The 24448-nt window shown below is 43.5% G+C and overlaps 1 protein-coding gene across 1 annotated transcript in view; it reads left to right on the forward strand.

Annotated features, from left to right (window-relative positions):
* LOC115595570 (mucin-5AC) overlaps positions 1-24448 on the forward strand; it is a 48822-nt gene that overhangs the window by 20998 nt on the left and 3376 nt on the right. Inside the window, exons 9-13 of the mRNA XM_030440212.1 lie at positions 5892-6074; positions 18124-18194; positions 18779-18889; positions 19019-19116; positions 22803-22872. Of these exons, the coding sequence (XP_030296072.1) occupies positions 5892-6074; positions 18124-18194; positions 18779-18889; positions 19019-19116; positions 22803-22872 (533 nt within the window). The remainder of the gene's footprint in view (positions 1-5891; positions 6075-18123; positions 18195-18778; positions 18890-19018; positions 19117-22802; positions 22873-24448) is intronic.

Consider the following 24448-nt stretch of genomic DNA (forward strand, 5'->3'; position numbering starts at 1 on the left):
TCAGCACTGTGTTGAGCGCTCCCTTGCCTCCGGTACACTTAAGCCCGATAATCCTCAGTAGGGGCCAGCTGGCTCCAAGTATCACCTTCACCTGTGTGGCTGGCTTGTGTACATTCATGAGTGATGGTTCAGAGGCAGCGCTTACTGTACGAGACCACAAACACTGGAAGGAAAGACAGGAAAAAGGTCAGGAGTGCTGTCACCACATGGAAGTGGAGAGACGCCCTCGAGCTAATAGCGGAGTCTTTTTCCTCCCGTCATCGTGAGACTGTGATCACACTTTCCTCACCTATCAGTCGTTGTTCTCTGACGTTAATGGTCCACACAGTTTGCTGTATTCCCGACGAATGTCATATCAGAGATTGATGTGTCTGAGGGCCGAGCTCCAGCTCACCATTTAGACCAAAGGTACAGTGATACGTCTTCTAATCAAACATGGTTGACGTCAAGTACCAAGGCTGCGTGGCTTAAAAAAAACACTGAGTCGTTTACTCCTTTAACACCAAACAAAAAGCCCATCAGCACCCGCTAACATTGTCTTCAATGCAAATGTGTATAATCAGCATCCGCATTCACTCCCACGTCAAATGATCCTGCAATCAGCTGCAGCTTCAATGAAAAAAACTGTGATGGAAACACAACACTGAGGGAGAATACGTTATTTTTTAACCCCTTTCAGGCTCATTTATACTGATATCTGATTATCACTATTTATGCATTTTTGCAAATTTGACTGATTTTACTGTTTGAGCGAAAAGACCAATCCAGTTGAAGGAAACGTTACTGAGTTGCATGATGGGAAATGTAGGATCTTGCTTTTACAACAAAGTTAGTGCGTATATATTTCTTAATGTGCGTAAACCTTCTAGAAATAAGTTATTGCCCCTGTTCACATTGCCAGGAGACAGATTTGCCTTTCTGTTGTATTTTTCTTGTGTCATGTTCTTAGTCACGGACACACCAGCGAAACAGGGAACGGCGTAAAGCGGCAGATCATGTCACCTCATCGGTTCGAGTTACATCACAGTGGTCTTTAATATTTCAAGACTGTTGGGACACCCAGAACTTCTGAGCTGTAGTTTTTCTATTTCACTTAAATCTTTCCAAAACCGTTGACTCTACTCTGCAAAATGTTGCAGGACAGAATGATTTAAGAGGAGAATGATTGATTTATTAGCTTGTTAAATGTTTTACGATGTACAGCCATTGTCGTAACATACAATGGCTGAATTCCCATTAGCTTTTAAAAGCAGGTTGTTTATTTCATTACAGATTTTAAAACCAGTCTTAAACTGTTTAACTGCCCTATAAGAATTAAACAAACTCAGGGAACAAGATGTCACCCAGAGGATCCCGGTGATGGCTTGTGTGCTTTGACCTCTCAGAGGCCAAATGCATGGTCACACTCTGGGGGAAGAGGAGGGAGCGAGGGGGTCATCAGCAGGGCGTGGAGAGGTCACGCCTGAGGTCACACAGTGACTTAAAGATGCCCAGTGTGTGGCATGTCTTTGTGTGGATAGGTGAGATTCGGTTACCCTGGAGGTGAGAGCAGTTCAGCCTTTGAATGGGGCTCTAAAGTAATGGAGGGAGTGACCCCATTACGACTCAATGTATATGAGTCGTTGGAGAAAATGAGTTTGTGACACCAAGTTCACACGACTAACTGCTGATTTACATTTAGATTTAGGGAAGATGGGTTGAAAATACATTCCGTTTGTGTTGTTGTGTGAGAAATTGTGAGTATTTATCAGAAAAAAATGCAAAAAAATGTGTTTGTGTTCCATAAGAATACATAAATCTGGTCCGTTAGCCGTTAGCTCTGTTGGTTTTTTTAGTTCCATTAGCTGCTAGCTCCTTTAGCCAAACGCCCACAGGACTCTGGTGCCTATTGGCTACGGATAGCTAACAGCTAACTAGCTTTCCTCCCACCGATTTCAACACAAAATTGGTGTTCACAGTGTAGAAAATGGGGGTTGCATCCCATGTCTTTCTTTCTCCCAGAATTTAACGTGTTATATTTTGGGTGGGCTAGGTCTCGCTGTGAGTTGCTAACTACAGTAACAGTCATTTGCTAAGTGATAGCATCTCAGGGAACATCTGTATTTGTTCCAGATGCATTTTCTGTCATGATGCAGGTAATCTCGAACCCTCAGATCGAATGTGTCATGTTAAACAGGTCTTTTAGTGAAAAACCCACAAAGAAATATCCCCCGACTCTGCAGTAGCTCATAGCTCTACACAGCTTTTAGTGTTTTTTTCAGCTCTTTGTTTTGTTTTATGGCTCTCATCAACTCGTTTCGAGCACTTTCCAGCGACAAAGCTCTGACCCACTGTAACGCAGGCCTACTGGCAGACAAAGTTAGCAAATAGCTGTTCAGTTTAGTGCAACAAGCTGCTATAAAACCAGGTGTATTTGTCTCAATGATGATAGAGAACAAAAGTTGTGCTGAAAGGAGAGTGAATATTTGACTTACATCAGTCTGGTGGATGGAAACACGTCTCCAACTAAATACTAAACTCATGCCGGCAGCTGAAAATAGGATTACACCTTATTTGAAACATTCATATAGAATAGTGTAACATCCAAGAACATCTTTTTGAATCAATATTTAGAAAAAGGCTCTGGTACATTTATCCATTCTTGGACAAAGCAAAAGGGAAAATTGAGACTTTTAATGGGCCAGACTGAAACTTAAGGTTCTCCTGAATCAAGTGATGTATGACAAGATTGGTTGCCTGTCAACCTGGAGTCCACTTTCATATTCCAACAACACAAAATACAAATTAAAAGTATTAAAAAAAAACAACAACATGCCATAGAAATTAAAACAGAAGCTGTCAGAATCACACTGCTCCAGAAAAAAACACACAAAATCCCCCAGAACAGATGAGAATAAATGATATAAATGATAGATTATTCCATATTTCTTGAATTGCTTTATTGAAAGAGACTTTGTTTTTGCCACCTACGATGGTTTAGCAATCCTGCGATTGATCTGAAGCCAGAAATGAGCTGCGATAAGATTCTCCTGCTCCCCAGTGAGGCTCATGATAAGACCTCTGTCCGGATTTGCTCATCAGGAATTCATAGGTAGGATTATCCCTCCCCTCATAATTGTTTCATGACTGTTTCCCTTGCTGCCCCGGTCACTCTACGCTCACTCCAGTGTTTAGCATTCAGCTGCTACTAAAGATGTTAGCGTCCGAATGAATGTAGTGATGTGCGGGGGCCACAAAGAGCACTAATCTGAACTGACCCTGGTGGATTGTTCCAGGAAGCTGAGGAAGCTGCGGGACAGATTAAGCTCCAGATAGACAGAGATGGTGCAAGTAAAGATTAGTCGTGTACTAAGCGAGGATCGTTTCCCCCCCAGAGGACCACACACTGACAGTGTAGCCATGTCACCATTGTCTCTAAGCCACCGCTGCTGTGGACTCATTGGCTATTGTCTCCGAAATCCTCCAGCGTTTCCCCAAAAACCTGGACTCGAGCCCTTTGATTGGCACTTGTCAGGGCTGATAGAGAGCGGTGACATGTTGGGAAAGGCTTCGATAAAGGAGCCCTGAAAGGCAAATCCCCTCCCCATGAATAATAAATTGGCAAGGATTTTCCTTTTTACTCCACCCCGCTCCTATTCTGCCCATTCTTTCAGGAGATAGAGGAGTGCAGGCTCTGGGTGGCATCAGTGAATAGCCTCGGCGCGCTGATTGTCTCGCTGATGCTCATCCCTTTCTCAAACATGCAGAGAAAGAGATACAAGTCCAACCTTCTTGCCTCTGCCTGGTGCGCTGGATGGTAAAGGGCAGGCAGTGTGTGTTGGGGAGAGTGTGGGCGGTGTGTGTGTGTTTATTGTCTCCGGCGGCCTTTTCGGAATCGGCGAGGGGATTTGACTCGGCCGCTCGCAGCCAAATCCAGCTATCTGCTGCGTTCAGATGCTGCGGTTGGTATGGTAACCTGCTCTGTGTGTTTTAGATGGGCTCTTGTTTCCAGCTTGAACTGACCAGTAATCACTGCGGTGCATTCATGGATTAGACCACGGTGGAGGTTAGGATAGGAGGGTTTAAAAAGAAGGAAACCAAATCCTGAATAATTAGTTTTTCACCCTCTGCTTTAAAGATTGTACTTTACAGAGGCTGTGTGGACGTATAGAATTAAACCAGTTAAAGATAAAATATGGAACATTTCCACATTAAAATGTGACAAAAAGATTTAAATTGTGTACTTAGATTATCCCAAATGTTTCCTACAGTATTTAAACCTGGAGAAATCCATAATTTGATCACCACTGGGGTCATTTTTTTCAAGTAAAAATTCAAAATATTTGATAAAACGTCCTCTTAAATGCAAGGATTTGTTGCTTTTTTCTGTTTAAAATCCCATTTTGTAGGATTTTGTGGCGTCTAGTGAGTGAGGATGAAGTTTGAAAACTACTGTACACTTCTTGTCTCACTCAGTAAAAACAGGAACAATATGAAAGGCCGGTCTCCAGAGTGTTTGGGTCGGCTGTTCTGGTCTACCTGAATACTTCAGCTAAATACAGTTAGGCGGTTTTTTCCTTTGGTCTTGAGCTGTAATCTCTGGATCCGTTCCTTTATTCAGATCCACACCAATAGTTAATGGGGTTTATTCTGGGCCAAGACCAATTCTCTCTCCAGGTTTCATGTAAATTTGTTCAGTTTTTTTGTGTAATCCTGCTGACAAACCAACAAACCAACCAATGTACCCAGGTGAGAACATAACCTCCTTGGCCGAGGTGATAAACTCACATAAAAGTCAACAAAGGAAATATTCTTACACCTGTTAAATACCTGAAAAATACCATCATGCACCTTCTGAATTTAAGTTTCCGTCATTATAGAACTAAGATGAGCTTAATTGTCTTGTTAACTCATCAGACAAAAACTGTCTTGGTGTGTCTTTCCACAATCACCTCTTTGGTCAGCTTTTATCTACACATCCATCAAGATGTCACGTTAGAAAATCCCAGACATTTGGTTTATGTTGCATATGAAAGAAATGATGGATTCTGCGCCCTGGAGATGAACACATTCCTCATCCTGTCGTCTGTTTTGGTGACATTGAGACGCGAGCAGGACACGAAGGGCCGACGGGAGCGTGTGATTGTGTGCAGCCTGGTGGAAGACGGCCTGTCAAATGAGACATGGCTCCATCAATCTGGGCTGCTGACCTCTGCGCGCTCGCCGACGGGACAAATGAATCCACGGCAGCGCGTTCGGACGGCTTGATGAATCTGCTGGTCAAGCTGTCTCCCTCCCTAATGAATGGACCCATCTCCAAATGTATCACATTTTTGAATTATCGCTCATGCGCTAACACAAGTAACACCCGCGTCCTGCAAAAAGTAGCCCGAAGAAAGGAGTCCTAATGGAAACTGTTGCAGAAGACAATCCGAGACCTCCTTCAGCTCAAGACTGCATTGATGGAGCTCTTTGTGTCTGCTCTGCTATACCAAGACGTGTATTCAGTGGACTTTATACTCAGAGATAATGGGACCCTTAATTGGCTGGTCAGTGACAAAATGCACCGCTGTTTGAGTTTCAGGCAGAGCGTCCGTTCCTTAGTGAGAGTCTGAAAGGGGCTGAAGGGAGACGTGAATGTGGCGTTTAGGAGAACAATGCGACGAGAATTAGTGTTTATTAAGGAACAGAAATGGGTTTTTAGTGCTTTTTACTAAGTGGCTACTTCCACTTAAACGACCATGAATATAGATGTAGTTCCTCTTGTTCAGGACCTGGTTATTGTGGTGTTTAGATTTAAAAAGTCGCCCCGCTTACCACCCAACAGTTACCCAACTGTTCGGATCAGATCAAGCAAACGACTACAAGATGTTAGACTTTCTGTATTTTGTGTTGTATCGCTCTGCTCTCAGGTTCCAGTGCAGATGACGGGGGTCCCGACGAGGAGGAGTCCAGTTATCCAGGATGGGGAGAAGAGAAGGATAGAAGGATGGAGGAGAGGAAAACGAAGGCGCTGAGCATGCTGTCCAAACTGCAGGACGACCGACCGCGTCGCCAGGCGAACGCCAACAAAGGTCGCTCCAACTTTGAGGACTGTGAGTTTATTTATCCTCGACTGAAAACGTCGTGAGAAACCGTTATTTTGTGTCCTGCAACAAAAAACTTTGACGATTTGCGAGCCAAGCCATCACAAAGCTGCATCTTTAATGGTAATGACCAGCTTAAAGGTCTCACATTGAGCTCCCTTTGTCATTTAAATACATTTAACTTTTGTTGACTCAATTTCCTTTAATGGAGCAGCAACTAACAAGTTAGGAAGTTGTGTTTTTGTACAGTAACGAGTCAGGCTCGGCCTCACAAGATGACTCTGTGCTCATGTTGCTATCCTATCAGATGGTGCCGGTTCTGGGCAGGCTTCTAAAATCTGTTCAGTCAGAAGAAAGTGGGCTTTTAGGGAAGGAGGGCTAGGGAGGACAGAGAATAAACATTGGTGCCTGCATAAAGGGCCGATATAAGTAAAGTTTAGATTTGTGAATCCTGCAAAGCTCAGAATAAAAACACAGAGCTGGAAAAGAGCATAATAGGTCCCTTTGACTGTTTAAAATCAAGGGGTTTCTAACTCAGCGATGCTTGAAGGCTAAATCCATCTCTGCCTGCCAACGCTCTTCTTTACATCCTGTTCACACAATAGACCATGTGAGGAAAAAACACAAACACCCGACACATTTACCAACACTCCTCTCGACTCTAAAAATTTCCCCCGTCAATTAAGGCACTTGATTTTTTTTAGAATTGCCTTTTTTGCGAATAGGAGTTTGGCCAGGAGTTCTCCAGTTTCCCTCAAGTGCCTAATTTCTGGCGTCCGAGCCTTTGTGAGAGCGCTTGGGTCCGACGGGTCCGACAATAAGCATCCACACCTCAGGTCAAGGCTGAAGGGGGGCCGGCCCTCCGCAGAGGTCGGCCGGGTCAGAGTTCTCCCGTGAGTGCTGGCAGCCATGAATGGGACTGATTGGACAGGTTTGTTCAGACGGTAATGAAGCAGGATGAAGAACCCTGCAGCTGGCTTCACTAGTCTGCAGCGAGGTTATTACTAATGGAAAGCTTTGATTACTGTGTGTGTGTCATTGTGATTTGGAGTTTTATATATATGACAGCTCTTGCAAAGTAATGTCATCCTGCTGCTTTCTCCTCAAGCGATGAGGACATGACTTCGATAAAAATGTCTTACCATCAACCCCAGTCTTTACTTTCGTCCGCCATGTTTCGCCGTCAAATGACGTCAACTCAAGTCAACTCAAAGTTTTCCCCGACTTGAGGACGTGACAAACAATTCTAAGCCAGTGTGTGTTTGTGTGTGTGTGTGTGTTTGTGTGTGTGTCTGTGGCATTCCTCAGAGAAAGACACTCGCTCGCTGTGCTCTTGTTCATGGGTGTAGTGTGTTTACTTAGTCTGTCCTGGTACAATCTGTAATTTTTTCAGGCCTGAATATTCGCCAGGGTTCCTTTGTTTGGTCGTGTGTGTGTCCTTGCACACACACACACACACACACAAGTGTTCCTGTGTGTGTGTGTGCTGGCTAGCTCTTGTCCAGACACTTGTAACAGTGGCTCCTCATTAGTCTCTGAAAGAGCCTAACTGGTCATAATTGTCTCTTTTCGGTCCAACGCTGACCACTTGCCAAAGGATTCCCAAAATAGAGAACACCCACACACACGAACACCCACACACACACACACACACACACACACACAGACACACAGACACACACACACACACACATGCACAGACACACACCTATAACTTGCTGTACTCTGCCACCATTCATCCATTCAACCGCGTGCCGTGTGGCTCGCATTGGGAGTTAACACTCGTGCTGCAGGCGAGAATCATAGAACAGAGAAAATGTACATGAGGACAGACAGAAGATGTAATTATGTTGTCAGAACAAGACGTCAAACCTGCTCCTGTAGGCCTGAGGCTCCAGGCTAACACTACTGTCCTGGAATTGTCCCAAAAAAACAGTTTTAACTGCACCAAACGGAGGCAAACCGTCCTAAAACTAAAGTGTTGTGTTCTTTACTTTGTTATTCAAATTACAGGCATTCAGAGTGCTTTCATCTCCATAATGTGCTTAACTGAAGTACTTTAGTTCATGTATTCACTGTAAACATGTTGTTAAATCAGACACGCCATAGAATAGGTGAGCATCCCACTGTAATCAACAAGCAACTGTCAAATGTGCTGATTGATCGCAGCAAAAAGTACAAAGAGTCACAAGGACAGATATTCAGAATGAGGTTATAGAAACAGCCGATCTTCTCACTCATGGTCTTGTTTGCGTATGCAGACCACACAGAAACATCAGTTTTAAATTGAGAATGTTTATAAGCAGGTAAAAGTTCCTCGTAGTACATTAAACAACAGGAACAGGTTGAATTGCATTAAAGAAATACGTTTTTTGTGTATTTCGATCATTTCAACATGCTTTTCATGGACTATAAAGCCCAATTTGGTCCCATGATTTGCGACAGTGGAGAGCAGCCCACTCTGAACAGACTGTAAGTGGATGGAGAACAGGGTGACGCTGATGTCAAGTAGCTGTGGTCTCCTTTGTGTCGCCACAGAGCAGCAGCAGCTCGAGCTTGTTAGCCGGCGTGGTGCATGTGAGGGACTCTGCGGCTCCCTGATGAATGTCCGCGTTGATGTGGAACACCTGGCGGCCTTGTAGCCAGCCTCGTTTGACCCCACCCACCACCAGCACCGCCAACACCACCAGCACCACCTCTAGCCTATATCACTGTCTTCTACCTGTGGGGGCGGAGATCGGGACTAATTGTTGTTTTACAATGAGCCAGAAAAAAAGAAAAGAAAAGAGAAATAAGGCCGACGGAGTGAACAAGAAAGACCAGTCGCTTTAAAAGAGAGATGAAGAGAGCTTGTGAATGCGTGTGTGTGTGTGTTAGTGTGTGTGTGTGCGAGGATGTCCCCGGTGTGTGTTCTGGTACAGTGCCTTTATGTAACGCCTGTTTACTCAGCCTTTGGTCTGGAATACCTCTATGTATTTACCATCAAGCCCAGAATGACTGGGCAAACAAACAGCCCGTCTGTTGATGAGCAGCAGCGTGGAATATGCCCGCTGTATTCACGAGGGAGAGAAAAGGGGAAGGGGAAGAGGGAGAGAGCGCAAAGTAAATCTGTCAAAGAGTCTATTATACGGTGTCCAAACAGAGAGCGCCCTTCCACAATGGCCTTATTAATGGCACAATGTCAAGGAGCGGCGGGGCAATAATAGCGGATGATTTTGCTTTGTGAGGTTATCTCTGGAGATCTGGTCTTGCAATACAGCAGATGATTTGGACTCTGGGGGCATATCAGTGCGGATCTGCCGCAGGAGCTGATTGGACGTAGGCGGGCGTATGTGTTTGTGTGCAGAAAGCGTAAGTTGTGGTTTGTGGTGAGGCCGATGGCGTGCAGCCAGAGACGGGAGTGTGGCCGCTACGTGTGTCTTTGTTTGTTTTCCTCCACCACCCCTCTTCAACACACATACATACAAACACACACACACACACACACACACACACGCTCTCTTCTCTGGCTTTTTTGGGAGAAAGTGAGGGGGAGGAGTCGTGTTTTCAACGGGCTGCAGGAGAATGCTGCCAAATACTGTCACCCGCTTTTACATTGTAGTGCCCACTCGAGTGAAACAGGCACACGTTGCCAAATTCTGCTCTGAAAAGACCATTTTTTTACACAAAGCGAGACACCCTGAATATTCATGTACCAGTCCTCAATGTTTGTAAAACTGTGGGTTTATATCTTTACGCTTTAAGTTTAGGAAACTAAAATTGTTTGGTAACGAATAGAAGGAGATCATGGTCATGGCAAAACTTTTCATGGAAGTATAAATGCAGATGTGCCTTAAACCTGCGGTCCCTCTGATGGCCAGCAGGGGGCGACTCAGCCGGTTTCAAAAAGAAGTCCGATTGAATGTAAGCTTATGAGAGAATGACCCTACTTCTCACTTGATTCATTATCTCAGTAAAGAGTTTTCTGATGAGGAAGAAGGATAGCAACATCTTGCTTCTTCCATCTCTGCCTCTGAGAAATGACAGTCATTGTTACCACGACTACGAGAGGTTTGCTTGTCCGGAAAACATACAAATCCATTATTGTAGTTGCTCAGACAAATGATCAATGCTGCACCTCAATTCTCATGTTTCATTGTTTTACAAAGTTGAGTAAAAGTAGAATCTGGGTGGCTTTTTTTGTCGCAGATCAACAGAAAAAGTGAAAACAAGTGATTTAAATTAATGACAGAAAGCCAGATTAAATCTTGTTTGATCAGGTCAGGAACACATGAAAACAACCTGCGCTCAGAACCTCTCTGACTGACTCACTCTGTTCTCTAAACACTTCGTAGTTTGCTGCATTGTGAGCAGTAACTTGAGCCGCCTGACACGTGTGATTCATCATTATGCGTCACCACTGCCAGGTGTAGTGACACATAATGGTGATTTACACAGTTGAACAAAGGAGACGTTTTGTAAATGCTATGGATACTACATTTTCATTCCAGTGATAAATTTATGATTCAAAGCAGTGCGTGATTTTAAAACCTGTGCACCCAATTTAAATGGTAAAAAGCTGTGTTAACATTTTGCATGATAATCTTTGTTTTGTCCAGTCTTTGCTTCTGATGATTGAGAGGCTAGCTGATGTTATAGCTCAGCCAAGGAGGCTTGTCCAAACAGCTAAGAGGAAAAATATGTATTTTTGATTTGGGGTAACTGTCCCTGTAATCTTCTTTACAAGGAAGGAAAGACCTCAGTGAAACACACAGTGTATTTTTGATAATTAGCACTGAATGAAAATCTAACCTTTATTTTCCCCAGAGCTCCTTTAAGCAACCTGCCCATTGGGTGGTAAACAGGAAGAAATGTTAGTATTACTTGAATCTCATAATCATTGACTAAAAGGTGCAATTTGTAAGATATGACATATGATATAATTTTAGTTTAAAATATTCAAATATGTGCTCACATTAACAGTGCTGACGTTATGTCAAAGTTATCCGTTTTGCAGAGATGTCTACTGCCGTTAGCATGCTAACCAGCTAGCCTGGACCGTCCTGTCTCTTTTAACACTACTTTGTTCCACAAGAGGCGATAGTCTGATGTGATAAATGCCGGCCAGTATTGTAAATTAACAAAATAAACTCACAAAATGTCAAGAAATTAAATATTCTTACTTCTGTTTTCCCTGTCGCAAGCTAATTTGCTAATGGTTGCTAGCTACAGCCAAGGAAAGCTAGCCGAGAGCAGCAGTTGTCCCCCCGTGATTCAAATTCTGGTCATATTTTACAAATTAGATCTTTAATATTCACATAAAACGTATCAGGTCATGTAGATTTATAAGTGTGTGGGCATCATTTCCAAGAATGTGATGTTAACATACGCATCCTACAATCTTTATTTAATCAAACTCATGTCAGGGTAGATGGAGTATTAAGTTTCCTGCTTGGTAAATTGATGATCAGATTGTAGAGATTGTCACCACAACGGCTGAAACAGCTCAAACCACATGTAATCTACCCTCCATGTGCACATGTGGGTCGTGCGACTGCTTTCATCAGTCTGAAAACCTGCCCGCTCCGTTTCTACTTCACCTCCCGCTGGTCTGCCACAGTCCAGTGTTTTTCCCTGGAACACCTTCATCAGATAAGATATTGATCTTTACCTTTGATTCAGCCAACAATACCTCATTCTATACTATTGTGAAACGACACGCTTGGCCTGGTTTACAGGTCCGCTTTGGCGCTCAGACCTCTCACCTCCTTATCTTACAGCAACACACTTCATATTTTATGGCTTTTGTCTCGTCCCATTGAGGCGGTAGATTTACAGGATCATCACATATTTAAGCACTTAAACCCATAAACATCCCATAAACCCATTTCTCATAGAATATCAGCAGTAAAAGATCGGTTTAGACTCTGTTTATCTCCGTGTGTGTGAATGCGATTTGTTCTATATTCGCGCTCTTAATCACATATTTCAGGGCTGTATATGTGGGGCATGTTGCACTCTGACATTCTCCTGCTATTATAAAAGGGGGTCACCTCCTCGCCACTGCTGAATATGACCTTTGTTAAAGGAATTATAGGACACTTTATACAGTGTGATGATGAGCAGAAACAAAAGTCTGGGATTAAGCGGGAAAGAGAGCAACAAACAAAGTGAACTCGTTAGAGATACAATAGACCCCTGTGTGTGTCCTTGTGTGTGTGTGTGTGTGTTAGAAATGACACTGTTTGACAAGTCATTTATAAAAAAAAAGTTCTCCCTGTTTAATAAAGTGTTTTATTTTCAATTTAGGCTCCTCACAGGTCAGTAGAGCAAATACTCGAAGGGATACGAATTAGTTTTTAAACAAAACTCTCCTGAAAAAAGAGGCCAAACTTTGCCGTGAGTCACACAATATGATGTTTGTGAATGAATAAGATACTTGTGCAAGTCAAGAAAGTCACAGTTTGTCTTAAAATCAAGTAAAATAACATCTGGTTTATTGAACTGCATCGTCTTGCTTAACGTACGTCATCAACACCAACATGGCCGCGGGCTCAGCGCAGAAAAATTATTAACAAAGGTGAAAATCATACTGACATCTTGCAGTTATGGGAGAGGAGAGAGTGAGTCAGTTCTGTTGTTTAGCTAACAAACAGGAGCAGCTCCATAAAGTCCCAACTGTTGGTTGTGTAGTTTTTATAATTACGTGCTTTCACAGTCTCATATTTCATTAGTTTTATGACAAACTGCGACTTTCTGAAGTGGAAAAATGATCTTTTAAAGTGACACTTTGGCTGCGGTTACTGTCGAACACGGCAACTAGACAACTACAGTAAAAGGCCTAGCGTGTGAGCTAGCATTAGCTAAAACTAAAGCTATCTCTACTATTGATTTTACCTTAGTTGTAATATGTACATGAAAAATATTTGATCATTTAACATGTTGGTTATTTAGTTTAATCTCGCATGACTAAATGAGGCAGCAGCAGAATCGATTCATGATGAAGAAGGAAAAGACGAATAATCTCCTGCTAAAAATCAGAAAAAATAGATATGAATATACACCGACATGCTGAAACTTACATACAAAAACATTTCCAGTCTGAAGTTGGAAACATTAAACGGCCGTATTTCATGCTTGACAATTATGTCTAGTTTAGGAAAGTTTATCGTTTTAACTGAGTCAATTCCTGACTTTTCCATTCTCACACCCTGTTTCAAAAAGCATCCACTTTTTCAATAGAAGCCAAACATCTAATTTACCATATTTAACTCAAGCCAAACATAGTAAAGTTATGATTCAATAAAGAACTCTCTGATGAAATAAGTAAACAAAGCCACGAGTCGGACCAGACATTTGATTCCATCTTTCAGCACCTGACAGTTTTTGATGCCATGAAATCATGGAGGTCACAGCGGGAGATATAAATCATGCACAGATGAGTACCAATAGTTGTCAGACGAGCAGTCAGCAGTGTTTTTCATCTGTCAGCTGCAGACATTGAAAATGACGTCCAAGTGTGTGTGTTAAATGAGTTGTGACCCGCGGCTGTTTGCAGCCCGCGGACCGCTGCTCGAGCAGTGACTCCGCCAGAGAAAAGGAACAAAACAGAAAAACAAACGCCAGTGAAAGAGTGAACCTCCCTGCTCATCATCATCACGGCCCCATTCTTCCTCTCTCAATTGCAACTGAATCGCCTCGGTCTCATTACAGATTATGGCCTCAGCAGAGTGACTCTCCCCTTTCTCTCGCCTTTCTCCACACAGTCCCTCTCTTGATTAACATTTTCTGCTAGGCTTCACACCAAAGGCACAACCTGTGCGCTTTAAAGGCAGGGTGAAAAAAAAGCCATCAAGCGCTGGAGTGGAATCAGATAAGGCTATCAGGCAGGAGGCTTTACTGCCTCGGCTTTGTCCCGCTCCTCCACCCGCCCTCGCTTCCTCCCTCAATCTCTCACTCCACTGCACCTTTTGTCCAGATGATTCCCTGACGGAGTGCTCCCCTCAGCCAGGGTCCCCCCGACCTCCTCCAGCACCACTGCAGGTCCACAGTGTGTGTGTGTGTGTGTGTGTGTGTGTGTGTGTGTGTGTGTGTGTGTGTTGTATACAGCAGCAGTGTAGACCACGACAGGCGAAGCCGTGTTCATGACTGATGTTGAGTTTGAACTCTCCTGAACTATAACTATATAGTTATCCTAATAGGAGTGTTGCGATATTGACAATAATTGTGATGTTAAACATGTGATATTTATATATAGAGAGTCAGTAATACACAATATAAGTGATAATAGATATTGTGTGATTCAGCCAGCCCAGATTTTAGGCCTTGGGTTCCCTTTTCACTTTTAATTTGGTGTAATTGTCCTTTTTGTACTCTTTTGTGTACAGTTATGGTGACATACTCTCCCTCTCTCTCTCTTCCTCCCGACACTTGTATTTGGAGTGTATTCAATCTGCCAAATTAGAAGCAAAACACACAGTAAACAACATACATTTTGACTAACAGCAATTTATTTGTAGTTTTCTACAGATATTCTGATAATATCATTATTTTGAATTTGTGGGACCGTTAATTGTGGGGTGAAAATCTGGTATCATGACAGCTTTAGTTCCTAAATGTCCTAATGACTCACTATCACAGTTTATGTTATAGAAAATAGTAAAAATATGACTTAGTTTTATGGTATAACTTGTGCAATGCCCATTTAAAACATCTCAAGATGTGCAAAGAGACAGAATCACTGTAATGTAACACAACCGTTCATTCCAGGTAGAAAACTGGCTGTTGATTTCCCGTCTGAAGATATGTGAAATTGTCAAACTTGTTTAAACATGTTGTAATTTGTAACATTTAAAGATATATAGAGAAACACGGTGGTCTGACTTATCTAACGTGTCTTCTGTGCTTGTATTTTGTACCGTGCTGCTTCGCTAGTGACTTTAAAATCAGCACAACAACAACAACATCTCAGCTAAACTGAGTTTTGGGTGGACTGAAGCTGACTGAAGTCTCTTCAGGTCAACAGCTAACTCTCCTCCAGATGGTCAGTGAAGCTCAGCCTCAGCCTGCCTGTTGTAAAAGAGAAGGTGGATCCATTCACTCTCTACCACAAGCTGCTGATTCTCTCTAGCAGATTGACCAGTTGCCCCTGATGCAGCCGCCACGTCAGTGTGTGTTCGAGTCTTTTGAAGGGACTTTTAATTCCCCCAGCAGGCCGAGCGGCGGCTGCATGTGTGACTCCAGATCCTCATCCTGCAGCCTCTTCTCATCGCAGATATTTGCAAACAGATGCGCCGCAGGTTTTTTGATCAATCAAGCTTTAACAAGTCAAGTTGACTGGATGCGAATGTAACATTTTGCATGTGAAAGGACGAGGCCACGGAAGGCCTGGTTTTGATTAGGCCTAAGCTGATAAATGGCAGATTCAAACAGCCCCCCTGCCACTGTGGAGAAACCCCAGAGGTCCAGGGGTTTAAGTCCAGACTGATATCAACTCTGTTGCTCCTCTTTCTTCTCCAAACCAATGAATAGATCCATTATTCAGTAGACTCATTCTCATCTCCTAAATTGAAGTGGCAGCAGCTTAAAAGCCCCATTTTCTACCCCCGTTTTTTTTTTTTTCCAAGTCGCTCTCCCTCCCAAATTTGCCTACTGAAATATTCATGTCAGTCTCAGTTTGTCCCCCTCGTGTAATAATCGTTTTTATATTGGAGACTTTAACAGTGATCATTAGATTTTAGTAAGAAACAGTGTTTGTAAATACAAGTAGGTTTAAATGTTTTTAGTTTGAGTGTTTCAGGATAATGAAGATTAAAAAAAGGGTCATTTAGAGTCACAAAGTCACGAAACAACAGAAGTTGTTGTCGATATTTTTACAAAAACAACTGTTATTTCTGTAGCTTGTGCGTCATAATCAAAGAAAGAGTCTCAAATGTAAGAGGCACAAACTTGAGTGAATTATTATTATCTGTTTCTCAGAGGTGACATCTTCACATTCGAGGTTCAGGGTTCATTTAAGTGACAGCCTACAACACAGAAAATATTTTTCTTTACCGTGGAGTGTTGGGGATGAGTTCACAGCCTGATGAGTGAAGCTGCTGTGTTGTCTGGTGACACTGCAGCAGATACTTGTGTATCTCTTGAACAGACTGTGGCATTGGTGGGTGTCGTCTTTTAATTTCCTTTGGGCTCTGAGCAGACATCTCACTTCACTGATGTCGCTGCTGCTCTGCGAGATTGTTGGTTTCCTCTGGCTATGAACTCTCATCATTGTTTATAATACAGCCTACGATGATGCTTTCATACTTCACAATAGAGTTCTCCGGATGTCTGGGAGTGCATTCAGTAGTGAACAGTGTGAGCCTTTATGTGGCTCTGGTGTTGAGCACTAACGCAGAGAAGGTTTGACTGTCAGTCTGAACTCTCTGGAGCCTGTTAGTGAGGAAGTCTAATCTCCAGTTGCAGAGTGTTGTTTAGTTTTCCAATCACCTTCATGGGTGAGATTGTGTTGAATATATGATGTGGGGATATGGCATCCTATGTGTACTGAGGGTCCAGGCTAAGGACTTCATCTGAAGGGTTGAGCCTCTCGCTTTTATTCAACTACAGATGTGGTACTTTTATCATATTAAAGGGATATTCCGGTGTAAGTTTAATCCCAGGTCTAAACCACCGTGAAATTGTGTTAGACTCCCTCTCGAGAGATCAAGTTAGCAGACCGCTAATTTACGGAGTTTTATCAACCTCAGAAACGACCGCATGACAACAATACACTGCAGTAAATGGATCCAAATATAAACCGCCACCAAAAAGCCACAAATAATGCTCAGAACAGCACCAAACTTCAGCAACAGTACATATAGGGTCTCAGCACATAGTCCGGGGCATCTAACCTCCGCTAACTTAGCTGGATTTCTACTGAAAAGCTGACTAATTTTACCACTCTTCTGCAGCAGCTTCCTGTTGACGGGAAGTCCCGACGAGTCGATTACCGAGTGCAGTAGAGTTCCGCGGCTCATGGATGAAAATGTATGATTATGACTCCATGGAAAAGCAATCAAAGTTCATATGTGTCTTACCTGCCAGTTTATAACAGTTATTATCGAGAGCGGACAGGGAAAAGAACGGAAATGAGCATTTCTAACCGCACTCGGTAATCGTCGCGTCGGGACTTCCCCGACCCGGAAGCTGATGGAGGAGAGTTGAAATCTGTTTTTAGCTTCACAATAGAAATCCAGCTAAGCTAGCGGAGGTTAGATGCCCCGGACTATGTGCTGAGACCCTATTTGTACTGTTGCTGAAGTTTGGTGCTGTTCTGAGCATTATTTGTGGCTTTTTGGTGGTGGTTTATATTTGGATCCATTTACTGCAGTGTATTGTTGTCGTGCGGTCGTTTCTGAGGTTGATAAAACGCTGTAAATTAGCGGTCTGCTAACTTGATCTCTCGAGAGGGAGTCTAACACAGTTTCACGGTGATTTAGACCATGGATTAAATTTACACCAGAATATCCCTTTAACCCCCAAAAAAGCAGCAAATTCTCACATTTTGGATCCAGTAACCAGAGAAAGAAATGGAAAAAACTTGTACTCAGTTATCAAAATAGTTATTATTTTCAGTCATAATGTGTCTCTTTGCTTTTTTACTATCTTGACCGTCAGTCACTATTCATGCTAATCAAACTAATCCTCTGCCATAAGATATGTGATTACATTACACTTTTTCCTGATGAAGCAGAAAATTATGGTTCATTTCAATGTCTCGACCGCTGCAGCATCTATTCAGCAGCCCAGTGCCACTCTGCCCCCCCCCCCCCCCCCAACCAGTCAAGGCCAACTGGACTCCCTGTGAACCACTCGCCCTGTATTGTCCACTCTTCGTGACCCCGGTGTGACCAGAGGACAGAAATATTGCTCTAATCCACTCTGCACACACACAGAGAGGCTGAATGTTGTCGCTCGAGCTGGAAATCGTTCAAAATCCAACATTTAGACAGAAATGTTGTTCTCCTGCCGTCAGAAAGTCCAGTTAAGGTTCATCAAGCTCTAATGGGGTTTTTCTTTCTGTTTCTTCTCCTTGCAGTCGACTTTTTGGCAAAGTATTGCATTTTCAGTCAGGAGAAGCTGGCGGAGTACAAAAGAGCTTTTGAGGCAGTAAGTGAAAAGACATTTTATCCCTTTTTATCGGGGGTATTCTCACTGTAATATTAAGCACTTCCAATTAAGAATAAAGTGATGGTTTCTCTTTCTTCTCTCCGTCGTGGAGTCATATTCAAATTACCCCTTTTGTCCAACAGATGAAACTCAGAGTTCATTCCATTTAATATTGTAAAAGACAAAATACTGAACAAAAAAATACATTTAAGAAGCTGAAACCTGTGAAGTTTGAGTATGTTTGCTTTAAAAAATGACTTAATTAACTATTATTTTCATCTAGATTTAATGTTTCTCAGCCTGTTGGGTTCCCAAGAAATATTTATGGGCCCACAAGATGATTTAAAGGCATAACAGGAGAAGTAAAATCATATTTCTTATACGTTTGCTCATTTTATTTTTCTAAATTGCCCATTTTTTCTGAAATACTTGATGCTTTTGCCACTTAAATCCCTGAAAATTCTTCAAAACGACATTGACTTGTAAAGAATCGTAACCCAAAAAGCTCAGGAGCTAATGATGTTGATGATGATGTTGATGATGATGATGATGATGATGATGATGATGATGTTCTTCCTCTGCAGGAGGACAGTGACGCTGACGGCTACATCTCCTGCCTTCAGGTTCTGCTTGCTCTTAAAAACATCATCCCTCCAGAGCTGCTGTCCGACGAAGAGGAGATCTATGTCTACAGGGTCGGTTTGTCAACGTGCAAATACAAGAACACAACCGCTCACATAGAAAATCGCCCAGTCAGAGCCTCCAAACCCACCCAGAGGTCGCAAAAGTATTGATCATCTCCTCTGTTGTTCATGTTGCTTCAGATCCTGGAGATGGTGGACTTCAGAGTGACAGATGGACTCGTGGACCTGCGGCTCTTCGCTGTGATCTCCAGTCTGGCACAGAAAATCGCCACCATGGAGTAAGTGACCATCAGCTGACACGCTCCCTCAATGGAGGCGGAGGTGGGAGTCCCTGACCCGCCATAAACAAGAATAAGAGTGTGTTCGCTGGGTTTGTTCCGCTGATTTTGTCGACGTGTGTGGGGGCTCGCTTTGATCCGCTTCAAACAGTTTATGTGACCTCAGAAGTCGAAGTTATGAGTTCGGATGTGATAACCGCACATTCAGCAGCACTAAAAGGATCCATTGATTAGTGGAATGAGGGAATATTAATCTGCACAGCGGAAATACAAACATTATTAGCAACAATACAAAACATGCTCTGGTTTTAGCTTTTGCAATTTGATGATGTGCTAATTTCCTCTGATTTAAATCACTTTAAATTGAATATATTTTGTTTTTGGATGAACTAAAGTAGGTATCTGTGTTGCAACTTGTCCAGTAAAAGGTCAACTGAACAATAGAAATCTCTCCGCAGATCTTCAGACACAAAAGAAAACGAGAAATCACAAAAAAAGACTTGATATAAAGGGGTGAGGGCATCGCTTTCAGTTCTGGACACCATTTTTCACGGGTTTCTGAAATGTTATATACTAAATGATCGATCAATAAAAAGAATAACAATTAGCTGCAGCCCTCAAGAACGGCACCATATCTCCAGATATCATACCAGTTTTGTAAAATGGAATGAATTTGACTTGTTTTGTCCAACCAAAAGTCCAATTAAACCAAAGTTAAGGGAAGAAAAACAGCAAATATTCAAATTTTAGACCAACAACTCTCCCATCTCCCTTTAGAAATCTTAGATCCTGTTTGTAGTTTTGGTGATTAAATGTAGATTTAACTAAAGCTGCGACGTTTAATCACATCATCAGTTCATCAGTTGATGGAATATGTGATCTGAAGGTATTTTGATGATTGATTAAGTAATGTGTTCAAGCAAAAATGCCCCAAAAAAGGTAAAACTATTTTCAGACTCTCAAATTATGAGATTCGATGCTTTACTGAGAATGTTTGAATGTTCAAAAGAGAAAGACATTTAAGGGTGTGAACTTGGGCCGTGGGAACTCACAAAAAGGCACTCTGCACAATTTCCCTGACATTTTATGGATCCAGAAAATAATCTGCAGATTAATCAATAATAGTTGCAGCCCTGCGTTGAACCCTTGGCAGACAGAAAACATCCCACTGATTTGAACTCGGCCTTGTGTCTCTACATTACGCCCCATATGCCGCGGATTCCCACACACATCGCCTCTTTTCCTGCCCTGGGGTGTATAGCTTCCTACAGACAGGAGTGTGTGGAGCCAACCCTACTCCGGAGGTCTCCGAGGGTCAAGGCCTGCTCCCAAAGCCCCTCAGAGCTCCCTCTCAGCGAGGACAGGGCCAGGGTCATGGGTCCTCTGATTTACGGCCAGCTCTTTGTGTTGTGTGTTAGAGGCGGCCTGGAGACCGACTGGCACAGGGAGACCAGGGTGTCTCCTCTCTATAGAGGCAATTATAGTAATCATAATGAATGACCATATTAAACCTCTTTTCACAGAACTCCTCGTTTGCGATTTTGATAATAAGAGAGAAGATCAGCGTTGGAAACAAGGAGAAAAACAATAGCATCCTTCTGTCATCTCATCCCGGCTGAACTAAATTGATCCTCTTACCTGTCTCAGTTAATCCTGTTGTCTCTAATCCTATCCTAGAAATGAGCTGCAACAGTAGTTACACAATCAGCCTTTCTGATCATGCAAGGCTTTGAAATCCGAGCAGCTTCTCCCCACATCACATTTTTTTTTTTTCTTATATTTCTTTCTCCTCGTCCAGTTTTTTACCTCGCGCTAATTGCACCCTTCCACCCCCTTCCCTCTCTTTTTCTTTTCAACTTTAATTGTCCGTCCCTCTCGTGTCTTTAATCTCTCCGGCTCCCTTGTCGCCTGCCTCTCACCCTCTGTGCCGTGCTGTTTTGGCCCTTGACTCGGCCCATCTGTCCCCCTGTGTCGCATTGTGCTTCCCCGACAAGTCCACCTCACACAGCGCCGCCGCATACCCTCAGGCTGAGTCACATGATCCGCCAAGAAAGCACATTGCCACACAGGATTCCTGCAGTCGTTGTCCAGGTCGGGGGACTTGTTGCTTGGACTTGCGAGCATGCACGCGTGAGCTGGGAGTTACCGTAAGTCTCCTCGTTCCTGGAAATTCGCCGGACTGAGATGAGTCAAGGAGGGCTAATGTTGGAGGAAACGTGAGACGGCAGAACCAAGGACACAAACTCTCCCTCCTTTTCCTCCTCCTCCTCCTTCTCCTCCTCCTCGCCGCAGCCCGCTCAAAAATATCCCAAAACAGCCATCAATTCTGTCAAATTCAAACTAGGTCAGAATATGTTTGTGCCCGCCGCCTCACTGTATACCAGCTCCCCCAATGAGGAGAGCGCCAAAATTTTGGGGCGTTACGTAAGCGAGAAGTCTGCTGTGTTGTCCCCTGCAGGGTGCCAGAGCAGCGCCGACAAAAGAAAATGGGTTAGGCTGCTATTATCCTCCCAGTCCATCACCAGTTCCCCAGCCCCTCGTTTACGCTCGCCATTATCACGCCAGTGTCCTCAGCGCACCAGCATTTGGACTCTTTTACTGCAAACCAAGTGCAATTAATGATCATTAGCTGCCCTGTCTCGCTTCATCCCCGTCAAGCCGCGGCCCGCACCGTGGCTGGAGGGCCAATCATGGCGCGGGGAGCACTCAGGCGTGCGGTGCACTCGTTGGCCCAGCGCTTGGCCATTCTTCGCTCTAACAGGCCATTGAGCGCGCAGCGAGGAGGGGCTCATTAACACCGGGCGCTCGTTAGAGAAGGGACGACCGTCGCTGTGCCACACGCTGGACTGGAGAGGTCTGTCCCAACACAATCGGTCGTGTCTCCCTCTAATCATCCGAGCAGACCTAGATTTTGTTGGTTCGTGAGTGGTCACATTGCACCAGAGTGTGCCCCGGTAGCTCGTTCCCCTCCCTAAACCTCCACACGAACCCCGCTCACCCCTGCTCACCCAGCCTCACCCCCCCTCAACACCCCCAACACCCCCAACACCCACTGTCCCAGAACCAGAGCAGTTTTATCCGTTACTGTGGCGGGATGTCCACGTGTGCCCACGTATTGTTTGGCAGCCAGGCCACTGTGAGCAACCACAATGGGCTCAGAACACTTTACCATCACATCGCTGCAAACACAACACCGCACGGGACGCACCCGCCAAAATCATCAGCCGCCAACGCAAACAGGATGGGCTTAATGTGTCTGGAGTGGCAACCAAAGTATTTACCAACACAGATACTACTTTTATAAGATTTAATTTATTATTTTTACTGCAATTTGGCAAATGTAGGCCATGTTAAAGGTGCACTGCACTGATTTGACACTAAAGGGCTTTTTAAAGTTGACTGAGACTTCTCCAAAGTGTGTAAAATAACCTTGACACCAAATTTACAACAGAAAACCTGCATTACAAAGTGAGATCGTGGACATTCAACAGGCAGGAGGCTTGTGATGAAAGATGCATTATGGGAAGTGTAGGATCCAGCTTGAACCGCACTATGTACTGCCTCCTGCAAGTCTCATATCTTTATGAAATTCCAACATGAAATCAGTGGAGAGCATGTTTGAAAACTAGACTCACATGTTGTTTTGCTGAGTTGAACCAAATAACACGATCACTTTTTTCTTCCAGTGAGTTTATGAGATCTCTGATCAGCGACATGGACTTCCGCTCATTAGAAGTGAGGCTCTTCAGAGCGAAGGTAACGTTTCCCAAATTCTACCAAACTTCTGCTGGCTGAGAAAAACATGTCCAAGAGACGATCAAAGTCAATTCAACGGCTTTGTCAGCGTTGAAAAGACGTCCGCTGAGGAACAAGACTGAACGTTTTTAGACATCTTTTCAACTTACTGTGTTTGAGTCACGTCACTGGATATTTTTAAGGAGAGCTGCAAACATTTCTTTACGTTATTGTGGCGTCAAAACCAGCTGTTTTTTATGGGAAGGGTGATAAATCTCCATCTGTGATCATGGCGACAGAAACAAGTAATTTAACCCTAACCAAGTGTTTGTTGTTCCTGAACCGAAACACAGTGTTGAGGCTGTAGATTTGTTGCATGGAGTAAAATTGGAACATTATAAAGACTTTGATTTTGAACCAGAAGACTAGTGGATTATTGTGGACGATTGTAAGTGAAGTTGAAAAGTTCATTTTAAACCATCAATAGTGAACTTTGAAAAGACAACTAATACAGATTTGAAGCCGAAATTGGAGTGTATCTGGCAAAACCTTCTAAAAATACTTGATCACTTTTCATTTTTGTTGTTTTTTTTTTTTACCTTGTTTCACATTCCTCATTTCAAAAACAGGGAAACAGTAGAAAGGCAGCAGATGTTGTACCTCATCAGGATACATCCAGAAGATAGTAAACAGGTTTTAACAAGCTTTAATCAACATTATTTTAAATCTGATACGTCGTTTCTCTTCTGTGATGAAAGATGTCTAAAAAAGACGTCACAAAAAAGTTAATTCCGGCTCTTCGCTGGACGTCTTTTCAGCGCTGAGCTGACGTCTGTGGACTCGTTCTGTGTGCAGCCACATGCTCATACTGCTCCTGTTTGTTTGTGCACTTGATTGCCTCCATGCTACGTCAGATTAACTCCCACATTAGTCACATTCATGCCACCAACACCACCTCCGCCTCTCTTTCATGGCTCCGCGGGTATAATTACAATGAAATAAATACTGGTAAACACTTTGAAGAGCAATTCCAAAGCATGCTTTGTAAAGCTAGCCTCTTTTTTTTATTTTTTTTTTATGAGAGACACTCAGCCCTCATGCATAGAAATGAGGGAAACGAGCGAGAGGGAGAAAGAGAGGGGTGCTTTTCCCTTTTCATAGATTAGCGAGAGCCTAATCTCATTAAAGTGCCCAGCAGTGAACATGCCGTCCACTCCGCCCAGCCCTGTAATCAGCCTGAGACACACGGCTCATCTCAGATGGACCGGGACTGGCCGACCAGCTGGCCCGGCCCTCATTCATACGAGGAAGTACCGAGAAAACTGAAAGGCCGGAGCGACATGAAAGCCTGTGGCCATGGGTGTGGAAACTGAGCCGCTGGCCAGGTAGAGGAGGCTGTGTAATTATAGAGCTGTTAGGGATAGGGTTGTTAACTGGAGAGGCTGGCGGGGGGAACAGGCTAATTGCCAGAGGGATTATTCCCCCCCCTCCTCCTCCTCCTCCTCCTCTACCTCAACAATTATTACCTTGACTGCATTAACTGTGCAAACAGGTGCACTCAAACAGGACTAGAAACAGGCCGAGGTAATCTGAGGCA

The sequence above is a fragment of the Sparus aurata genome, chromosome 14, assembly GCF_900880675.1.
Source record: "Sparus aurata chromosome 14, fSpaAur1.1, whole genome shotgun sequence".
Lineage (NCBI taxonomy): Eukaryota > Metazoa > Chordata > Actinopteri > Spariformes > Sparidae > Sparus > Sparus aurata.